At 54.5% G+C, this 10,795-nt stretch overlaps 1 protein-coding gene across 1 annotated transcript in view; it reads left to right on the top strand.

The window, feature by feature from the left end:
• Positions 1 to 8,990, top strand: part of RNF19B (ring finger protein 19B) — an 11,515-nt gene extending 2,525 nt beyond the window's left edge. The window contains exons 2-9 of the mRNA XM_026863293.1: positions 2,401 to 2,606; positions 4,262 to 4,406; positions 4,851 to 5,013; positions 5,533 to 5,647; positions 6,131 to 6,271; positions 6,581 to 6,788; positions 7,575 to 7,706; positions 8,201 to 8,990. Of these exons, the coding sequence (XP_026719094.1) occupies positions 2,401 to 2,606; positions 4,262 to 4,406; positions 4,851 to 5,013; positions 5,533 to 5,647; positions 6,131 to 6,271; positions 6,581 to 6,788; positions 7,575 to 7,706; positions 8,201 to 8,681 (1,591 nt within the window). The 3' untranslated portion in view covers positions 8,682 to 8,990. The remainder of the gene's footprint in view (positions 1 to 2,400; positions 2,607 to 4,261; positions 4,407 to 4,850; positions 5,014 to 5,532; positions 5,648 to 6,130; positions 6,272 to 6,580; positions 6,789 to 7,574; positions 7,707 to 8,200) is intronic.
• The last annotated feature ends 1,805 nt before the right edge of the window (positions 8,991 to 10,795 follow it).

Below are 10,795 nucleotides of genomic sequence, written 5' to 3'. Positions count from 1 at the left end.
TCCCTTCCATGGACACAGCCATTGCCCAGAGAGGGGAGCCTGGAGAGTCGAGCTACAGGGCAGAAAAAGGCAAATACTCACTTGTTGCCAGAGACAGAGAGAGAAACTGAAGAGAGGGGACGTGGATGGGAGCGGAGTGACGAACGTGGGCAGTGAGAGGCAGCGGGGGCTGTCCGAAGCTGTGCAGGAAAAAGGAAGGACTTCGAGGGCTGTAACCCTGCACTACTGCCCTGCCTCCCCACAGCCCGGAAAGCCCAAGTCGTGGAGGAAAAGCAGCTCCTGGAGCCATAGACAAGGAAAACCCACTGTGACGGCATGGGAAGCAAAGCTAAACCAGTGTGGATGGCACTGGCGTGTGAAACTCATGGCCCCGGGCTGAGCCGTGAGAGCTTCACCCTGGGGGAGGAACATGGGGCTGGAAGGAGCCTTGAGGCCCGTGTCCGAACACAGCACGCAGCACATGTAAACCCTGTGCGCAGAGGGCTCTCTATGCCAATTAATCCTGCTGCGATTTCTAGATGCAGAAACCAGGCTGCGTATTGCAGCATGCTCATTAGCTGCTGTGTTTACAGAAGATAGCACTGGTGCAGATGGCAAACATTCGATGACGGGCGACCGATCCACCCCCGCCTTTCTGCTCCCAAGTTAGAAACAGCTGTTCAGACAGACTCAGAAGAGATTTGCAAGCTGGGCTTCTTTTCAGGGTGTTGGGTAGATTGGCATTACCCTGAGAAAAAAGTAAATTCAAGGGGATGCATTGCTCTATGGCAGAAAAAAAAGTAACTGAGTGCCCTGTTGGGGTTAAATGGGGATTTTCACACATCTAGACACAGGTGACCAGAGCTGCTGCACCTCATTTCCAAGGTAGTTGAACTCCATTTATTTGAAAGGGATCTGGGAGCCCTGGAGAGCCATCCCTATAATTTCTTGGTGCTTCAGCACCTCCTTTCCAGGGGGAAGTGTGACTGTGCAGCCAGAACTGACCTTGGAGGATGGGGCAGTGAAGCGCCTTCCTGAAAGGAGCCAAAGTAAAAGTGCAGGAGCGTGCAGCCGTTGATGCACGTGGAGACCCTGTAGTCGTGCCTCCCGGCCCCGCGCACGGCGCAGAGCTGTTGTTTCTTTGGCGATCATGTCGTACACTGGCAGGATGAAGTTGCTCAAACTCCCACGGGATATGAATCATTGTGGTATGACACATTCAGCGGTTCTCACGCTGCTGCCTCTGAGAAGAGGCAATACAACTTGAGCTACACAAGCTCTAAATATAAAACCTTAAATAGGAGTTCTTCTCCTCTGACCGCTAACAAAAATATTGAGGATGAACAACAAAAATACCCTTTGCCACACTGGTGTCACAGAACGGGAAGGTGCTTCTGGAATTGCTGAGTTCAGCCCCTGCCGGTGGAAACAGCCGCATCCTAAGATGACTGTAAGCCAGCTTTCCTGCAGCAGTGCTTGGTGGTGCTGCTTAGACTTGTGTGTACACAGCACGCTTTCTCCTGGAAGTGTCACACTACCGTCAGAAAAGTGAGCTGGTTGAACCTGGCCTCCCTCTCTTGCACAGTCAGTTGGTTTTCCTCCAGTTTTGCCTTACTCCAGAGGCAGAGCTTTGTTCTTCACTGCTCTTTAAAAAAGGAAATTCTGTGGAGATCAAGATGTTGATCTTGAGATAGCTGCATGTGGAAACCCCTGTTGATCCCCTGTTTAGAATCATTTGGTTGATAGAAGTGCCCAGGACAACCTCAGCTTTCCTAGACTCCTCCGGGCCACATAGCATCCACCCGTGCCAGTCCTAAGGAACTGGGGTATGCGTGTTTAGCCACAGGTGCCTGGAAAGAGCAGCTTGAGCCTTTCCTAGGAGCCTGGATCAGCAGAAACAAGCTGTTAGCAGGGGACATACCGAGCAAGAGAGATCTGGTCTGTGTGAATTGACAGTGAGAACTGCCAGCAGTTGCTGAGGAGAGAATTCAATATTGTAAGCTGTCTGTATAAAAGGTATCTGCCCCAAGTAACTCAATTAGCATGACTTAATTTCAGGCCCTGCAGCGCAAGCCACAGGACTGGAGAGAGCAGGAATTTGTCTAGCGTGGAGGCTGCTGAGCAGACAGGGATCAGAAATAAGATGAAAGAAATGAGATGGGAGCAGTGGGCTGAGCGACTGCACCGGCTGCCCTGTCCCGCAGGGCAATGTTTCTGCAGGCTCCGGGGGCCAAAGCACATGTCCTCGGCGTAGCCTGCGGGCTCGCTGCCCCGGCTCTTCTCCCAGCTGCTTTGAGCAGGGCAGCTCAGACAGCGACAGCCCCCCGTGCCACCCCTGGGCAGCCTGAATTAAAAGGCTTACTGGACTGTCACTTGATAACTTTGTCTTTTACTAATTCACCCGGTGTCTTCCTTCTCCAGTTACGCGGTTATTGCCTACGGCTGTGCCAGCTGCCCCAAGCTGACCTGCGAGAGGGACGGCTGCCAGACGGAGTTCTGCTATCACTGCAAACAGATATGGCATCCCAACCAAACCTGCGACATGGCCCGCCAGCAGCGGGCACAGACGCTCCGAGTACGGACCAAGCACACGTCGGGCCTCAGTTACGGACAAGAATCCGGGCCGGGTATGGATTCACACGGGTTTTTTTTTTTTGGTTACTCAGTGCTGCAGTTATGCCTGTGAAGCTGAGAAAGAGCCACCTGTGTGCAAAGCCCCGTCCCGTCAAAGCAGGGGAGTGTTAGTGCCCTGCGGGGAACGCTGCACAGCTGAGGGTCTCCAGCAGCCACGGGTGAGAACAGCTGAGAAACTCAGAGTCATTTCCCCTTCTCATGTGTGTTAGACCAAACCTGGTGGGTTCTTCCAAGAACGCAAAACAGATCAGTGGGTGACGATGTGCTTTGGGTCCTTCCGCGTCACGGCAGCTCCCCTCATCCACCCCAGCCAGGCTTGTGGCTGTTTTGATCTTGAATGTTTTCACTTCTGGCTGATCTAAACCCGGAACAAACAGGCAGTCTTTAGCCTTGCAACTTCAAATTTGCCTGCTGCAGTAGTAAAGAGTAGCATTTGTGCCTAGCTGAGAGTGGGGAGCCTTGCTCTGTGCACTGTTAGTAATACCGGGGACAGAAAAAAATGCCAACCCACAGACTCCCGCGCTGCCTGGTAGGAGCTGCTGTGTCTACGGAGCTAGGGTTCGTTAAAAATAACTGTATTGACTCTGGAAGTGGGCAGTAAGGCCGTTTCGTAAAGTCCCACCCTACCCCCAAACAAAACGCCCTGCTTTCCCTTCTGTGTCAGGAGTTTAAATGTTAATGCGCTTACTTAGAACGGAGCTGTCGTGGGTGGTTCGGAGGTGGCTTAGTGGTATGTCAAGGTTCAACACGCCCCAGTTAGAGGGCCCTGATAATGGACAGCATAAATACTGCCACAGCCTGTGGTACAAACCAGCAAGCAAAATAGAGTTCCTGAGTTTTTTTTCATCCTTTTAAAGCAGATCCCTGCCAGGAAGAGCTTAGCACTTACCCACTGAAAGGGAGGTTCTTGAGACAGTGGTTTTTCCCCACCCTGTTCTTGCTGGATTCAACAGAGTGATTAATAAGGTGCGAGCTGGCCTCAGCAGCTGGATTTCATATTGTGGAGCGTTGTGGAGGCTGCCAGCAGAGCCCTGAACCACTGCGCAGCCATTGCATAACTGCGATCAGATGATGCTTGAGTTAAGGATGAGAAGAGGGACCCTCGTCCTGCTCTGCCAGCAGCAAACTGGGCACTGGGCAGGCCCTGTACTGGGCTCCCTGTGGGGCTGCAGGCCCCATTCCCCTTTTGGCTGCTTTTGAAGGCCGGGTTTGGAGTTTCTCCGATGCCTTGTTCCCCCAATTACTCTGTCGTTCTTGGCTCATGAATCACCTCAGTGGAGCAATTTAGTAATGGTTTGTTCTTACGCTGTTGCCTTGGCTAGCACAGGGCAGGTATGACTTGTTCCCAGCATTTAAACATGCTCTGGAATACATCCTGTTCAAGGCTAGAATAAGCTCTTAAAGTTAAAATAAACTCTTAAAGTTTGCCGTCCAGGCAAATGGCTTTGGTGGGATCCGTCTCATCAATATTATCTTCTTGCTCTGAAGATAAACTAAAGCTACAGCCATCCCCGCTTTATCTGTGGTTAGCAAAGGTGTCCGGCCGGCACAGAAAGGTTTCAATTCATAACGAGATTCGAGATTCCCCCTCACTGAGGCTTCATGCTCGCAGCAGAGTCCAACTCAACCCCGTGCTTCCTCCCCGTAGCTGATGACATCAAGCCGTGCCCGCGCTGCAGCGCTTACATCATCAAGATGAACGACGGGAGCTGTAACCACATGACGTGCGCGGTGTGTGGCTGCGAGTTCTGCTGGCTCTGTATGAAGGAGATCTCGGATCTGCATTACCTCAGGTGAGGAGGGGAGCAGCACGCGCTTCCCTGAAGCTGCTCGGAGGAGTTCGGTCCGTGTGTTTGCCTTTTTCATCCTCCTGCCTCTCCAATCGGCCAGAAAAATTTTCTTCGCTGACCCAAAGATCTGAACTTTCTCCCCGCGCTGTAGGGGGAGGACGCTCTTCCACGCCAAGAAAAGCTTCTCTTGATGCAGTTGCATTTGAGAGCTCTTAGCACGCCAAATATTAAACATAGTCCCAGTAGTGTGATGATCACCTGGATGAGCAGATTAATCTTGATGGGGGGAAATAAAAAAAAAAAAAGAGGGAAACATTTTTTTTGTGTTGTCTATCCGCTTCCTAAGTTTTGTGGTTTAGTCTTGTGGAAGTTGGAATTCGGTGTTCTCAGGAACACTTAGAAATTGCTGTGGTGTTAATGTAATTTTTTTTTTTTCCTTCCATTAAGCCCCTCTGGCTGTACATTCTGGGGCAAAAAGCCATGGAGTCGTAAAAAGAAGATTCTCTGGCAGCTGGGCACGTTGATTGGTGCTCCTGTAGGCATTTCCCTCATCGCTGGCATTGCCATTCCTGCGATGGTCATTGGCATCCCTGTGTACGTCGGGAGGAAGGTAAGTGTGGAGAACACAAGGTTGGAGCTGAGGGATTCGGGGCTTTGGGGGCGTTCTCTGTACTCGAGGCATCTGACCAGAGATTTAGAACCGATACAGGGGGTGGCTCATTTCACAGAACCAAAATTCAGTTGTCTCTTCTAAACCTTGGCTTATCTTTGGGCTTTTTAACACACCCTGTGATGATGGGACGGTGGCTGGCCCCCGAGCACCACGCTTTGGCTTGCATAAGTCACTCGTGTTTTGATGCTGACCTGTTGACCCGAACTGTGGGATACTGTTGTGTGTCTGTGCTGATAAGGAGGCGTTGAGAGGGAAGAAATGGCACGTCAGCACTGTATTTGTAGCTGCTTCTTAAACACAGACCCACCTGCTAGCTCTGATCTGTGGTCAAGATAAGGTTCTTTAAGGGCTGATGCAGCTGACGAGACTGTAAAATCACAAGCTTATTAATGTCTTCTGCTGGTTGTTTGCCCACGGCCAGGCTCTGTTCTCACCTGGTGCTTCTCCTTTCGTCAGATCCACAGCAGGTATGAGGGAAAGAAAACCTCTAAGCACAAGAGAAACTTGGCCATTACTGGTGGGGTCACCTTGTCTGTCATCGCCTCTCCCGTCATCGCTGCTGTCAGTGTTGGTAAGTGGGCGCAGTCCCTTTCCCTTCTGGTGGGCCAGTAGTCACTGAGACAAGTGGGTGGCCCAGCCCTGTGAGATGAGGTGGCCGAAGGGCAGTTTGCAGACTTGCTGCTGTGTGCATTTTCTGGGCGCATCCCTCCGTTTCACATCCAGGCTGCACATCTTCGTGTGCTTGAGTTGGCCTCTAGCCAGCCCAGGTGCCACAGCCCCTAGTGGCGTCCCTTGACACACGGAGCTGTCTCTTACCCGTGGACTGATTTGGTGGCTGATGTCTTGGGGGTTCAGCTGAGGCTGTCTGCGCTCTTGGGGTTCCCTCATTCTGCACTGTAGCAGCACAGAGGGCTCCTCCTCTATCTGTTACGAACTAGGACCTTTAAAAGCAGCGTAAAGACAACTAAAAGAGTCCCTACCCCCAAGAGTCCTTTCTGTGTGCCAACACACTCAACTTTAAGCTCCTCTTAACTCGGCACGTCCTCCTCTCCAGGTATCGGAGTCCCCATCATGCTGGCTTACGTCTATGGTGTGGTGCCGATCTCTCTGTGCCGAGGCGGGGGCTGTGGAGTCAGCACTGCTAACGGAAAGGGGGTGAAAATCGAGTTTGATGAAGATGATGGACCAATCACAGGTAATGTGATAACTGGTGAAGGGAAGAGGATGAAGCCAGACCCTGTCGCTGCCTCCTCTAATGAAGCGTAGGGGATCTTAGCACTTCCCAGCTCTGAACATCTGTCTTTACCTGGGTTTGCCTGGAAGCAGTTAGTGTGGAAGCAGCTGTCTAGCTCTCAAAGCAAAATCTCAGCCCTTCCTCGCCCAGGAGGAGGCAGGGAGGCAGTCAGAGACGAGGCACCTGCTGTCTAGCCCCCAGCTCTGCCAGCGCCGTGGCAGCCCAACAGTTCCCTGGCTGATTCTGATTCCCGTGCTCTCTTCCCCGCAGTGGCCGATGCCTGGCGGGCACTGAAGAACCCCAGCATTGGCGAAAGCAGCATCGAGGGGCTGACCAGTGTGCTGAGCACCAGCGGGAGCCCCACCGACGGCCTCAGCGTGATGCAGGGCAACTACAGCGAGACAGCCAGCTTTGCTGCCCTCTCGGGAGGCACCCTCAGCGGCGGGGTCCTCTCGGGAGGCAAGGGCAAGTACAGCAGGTAACTGAACTGATGGGCACAGCCAGCAAAGGGCAGAGGCTCCCAAGGCCTGTGTTGGCTGAGCAGGCTTATTTTAGGGAGCTTCCCAGGACTGTGAGTGGCCCTTGGTGCACCTGAGAGTTGTGTCCTAGTATTTTTGTGTCTTGGTCTGTTGTAGAATAACCAGTCCCAGCAGACCAGGTTACTTCTGGAGTCAGTGCTAGGCTGGTTCTTACGAGGAGGACAAGAGATAAGTTTCTGTCCCTACTGAGCTCCTTGAAAGTGCAGAGCTGATGCTTCAGCTTAACTGGGAACAGCGCAGAGATGCCTGCGTGGCCTTAAAGATCTTCCAGTCCTCTGATCTCAGCCCAGAGGCCCTGATGTTTCCTATTCTCCAGTGGCCCATAGCAAGCAGGGTCGCTGCTTTCCAAGTCAGGAGGTTACACCACACTTTTCCTCTAAACTTGCCTGTGAGTCAGTTCGCTGGGTAATTAGAGACACGAGTTGATATGGCAGCCAGGATATAATCATGGCTGTGTGCTAGATCTGTGGAATCCTGTTCTTCGCAGGAATTGCATGAGTCATAGAGATCAACACAATTTTACATTCGTCATGGAAAACAGAATGGGTTTACCGAAACGGAGCCAAAATTGAGACTAAATGAGAGGAACCATTGGGGTTAAACTCTGTCATGCTGAGCTGGGCCAGCACAGAGGGCCTCTTGCTTTCCCATGATGAACAGCGACTGTTTAGTGCCCCTCAAGGATCATCGAAGGCATTTCTGAGAAATCCTTTTCTTTCCTGCAGGCTGGAAGTTCAGGCAGATGTCCAGAAGGAGATTTTCCCCAAAGACTCGGTCAGCTTGGGGGCTATCAGCGACAACGCCAGCACTCGAGCCATGGCTGGTTCCATCATCAGCTCCTACAACCCCCAGGACAGGTAGGAGGACGTGTGGTGGTGAAAAGAGTGTTGGTAGTGGGTGTCCTGCAAAAATCTGCTCTGCAAGGTGCTGCTGTGGGTGGTGAGACGACTGTAGTTGCACCAGCTCTGCAGCTGGCAAGTGGATTGATCCTTTTACTTGCACACAAGGACAACTGGGGACAATTTGGGAGCAGCTTCCATGTGCAGTGTGGAGGCTGAGGAGGGGGGATCTGCAGCCCAGGACTCTCAAGGTCTGTTCCTGGCTGCTCGTGGGGACTCTGGTGGTTTCCCAGTTGAGTTCCTGGCTCAGCCTGGGGACGGTTTGGCTGCCCTTAAGAGGACTCAAGGAGAGCAGCGAGTGCTGCTGTTTCCCAGATGCTGTGGGGTGATGAGCAGCATCCTGCTCATGTTTGGGAAATGTGATCGTCCCGGTGCAGTGATGCAGTGCCCAGTGGTAACCCAGTTGAACCCAGTAACTGTACCCAGTAACTCAGGGGTGCTTGTTTTTGCAGGGAGTGCAATAACATGGAGATCCAGGTGGACATCGAAGCCAAACCAAGTCACTACCAGCTGGCCAGCGGCAGCAGTACAGAGGACTCTCTGCATGTCCACACCCAAATGGCAGAGAATGAAGAAGAGGAGGAGGACGACGATGACGAAGAGGAGGAGGATGGCGAGCAGGAGCAGATGTGCAAACACCAAAGCTGTGAGCAAAAGGACTGCATGGCCAGCAAAACCTGGGACATCACCCTGGCCCAGCCTGAGAGCATACGGAGCGACCTGGAGAGCTCCGACAGTCAGTCGGACGACGTGCCAGACATTACCTCGGATGAGTGCGAGTCCCCCCACCCTCAGACTGCGGCAGCCTGCCCACAGACCCCCAAGTCTAGAGGCGCCGAGAGCCCAAGTGCCCCCCTGAGCCACTGTGCCCAAGCCGAGGGCTGCAGGCTGGAGGAAATAGTCAAACTGGAGTGCATCGAAGCCAGAGTATGAAATGGCCTCCTGCTGAAAAGCACACTTGCTGTCGTTGCATTTTTTTGGGGGCAGGGTTGTGTCTGTGTTGGCTTCTGTTTGCGATTCTCCAGCTGGTTCCCCAGCCTCGCCTCGGGGAGTTGCTGTTTCTTACGTGACAAAAAAGAAAAAGGAGGAAAAAAAAAAAAAAAAAATCCCCCGCCCTCTTTTTGTTTTAATTTATTGGTTCAAGCTCTGTGAGGTGTGTAAGAGTGTAAATATGTACGTGTGTCTGTATGTCTGCAAACATCCTAAGGGACTATTTGAATAAAGACTCTGGTTGTCATTCGACTCGCATCCAGCTCGTCCTTTCCGACGATGTTCGGTGAAATCCTCCAGCTGCCTCTGCTTAAGCGTTTGTGAAGGCTGCCCCAAGCCCAAGGCGTGGGGGAAAGGGCGGCATCTCCTCTTCTGGCAGAAAGGGGGGTGTGACAGCCTTGTTCTGCCTGCAGTGGCCGTGGGGACAGGGTGTGTGTCACCTGTGGCTGCAGGGGCTGGACCTGCCTTGTCCTGAAGCTGTGGCAGGGCTGGGAGTGTTCCCTGTGCTCGCTGCACAGGTTATGGGGGGGAAAGGACGGGGATTCACGCTGTGCCGAGCCAACTTCCCAGTGTTGTGAGGTGTGAGGGGTCTGAAGGGGCCAAGGTCTAGCCTGGGGGCTCAGGTGGGACATTATTATTCTGGTGAGAGGCCAGGAGCCAGGGCTGTGTTGCTGTCCCTGGAATTGTTGATGCCTCGTGTCTGCAATAAGCTTTTTCAGTGTTGCTTAGCGAGGATCTCTGAGCCAGGGAGGGCTCCCCTGACCCCTCTGCTTTTCCCTCTCTCTGCAGGTTGATCCCCGGTCCCTGACGGTGCTCACCTCTGCCTCATGGTCCAGCAGCATCCCCCTCCCAGACCCTCAGCCCCTGGCCTTGGATGTGCCTGGCCGGATCCCAGCCTGCTGCCATCGCTTTAGCGTGGACTGACCTGAGCGTGCTGGGGCGGTGGAGAGGGATCGGATGGATGGAGAAGTGACGTGGTGTATCCCCACGGCAGCAAGGGGAGTGCAGGGGTGGGGACGGGGTTGTGGTTCCCCTCGGCGGAGGCAGGCGAAGGTGGAGTTACCCCTCTGTCCATCCCGGGGAGCTGGTCCGACAGGAATTGGGGTGCAGCAGGTGAGCAGCTCTGGTGGCCTGGTCCTGGTCCCAGTCCCAGCCTGGACACGCAGGTCCCAGCTGCCAGCCCGAGGGGCTCTGGGGGCCCGATCCTCGCCTGGTGAAGATGTGCCGAGTGGGTGAGTCTGGGTCTGGCGTGGGGATTGCGGTGGGAGGGTGGCCCGGCCCTGCGGCTCCGGCACTGCCCTCCTGAAAGGAAACGGAGGCAGGGAGGGGGGGAAGCTGGGGGGTTTGGATGGGCTCAGGGCCGGAGCTGGGTGATGGCGGGTGCATGAGGAGAGCAGCCCTGGGGTGGGTCCTGATGGGGGAACAGCCCGGCTGCTGCTGTGGCCACTCAGGTGCCAAAACCCAGCGCTGGAGCTGCCGTTTACAGGCAGCTGCTCCCCCCAGAGCTCCCTCATCGCTCCGGGGAGCCCCGGCCCTTCCCAGCCCCATCAGGGTCGCCCATCTCCGCAGCTGCTGGCCCCACGCTGCCGCCCCGCTCCCAGCAGAGCCGGCTGGAGCCGCGGTTTGCATACCTGGGCTGCCTGCGGCTGCCTCCCTCCCCATCACCTCCTGCTTGTCCCCCAGCCAGCACGGGGCACGTCCTCTGGGGTGTCCCCAAATGCCCCGTGACTGTGCTGAGCATGGTGTAAGGGCAGGAGGGACGGCTCAGCGCCGGCCACCCCACACCGTGCAGCATCCTTGCCCAGCCCTCTTCTCCCCTCCATCCCAGGCCACCTCGATCCCGGCAGCCACCGAAGGGTCCTCATGAAAACGGGCCTCATCCTCCTCATCATCGGGCACCTCAACTTCATCACCGGCGCCCTCGTCCACGGCATCGTCCTCCGCTTTGTGGTCAACCCCCGGGACGCCGTGTCCTTGCAGTATGCCGTCGCCAACACCGCCTCCATCATCTCTGCGCTGCTGGTACCGCGGGGTGCAGGGTCTGTCTCTTATACACA

Source organism: Athene cunicularia (genome assembly GCF_003259725.1).
Source record: "Athene cunicularia isolate RWA chromosome 23 unlocalized genomic scaffold, athCun1 chr23_part1, whole genome shotgun sequence".
Taxonomy (NCBI): Eukaryota; Metazoa; Chordata; class Aves; order Strigiformes; family Strigidae; genus Athene; species Athene cunicularia.
This window is presented reverse-complemented; position numbering and strand designations above follow the sequence as displayed.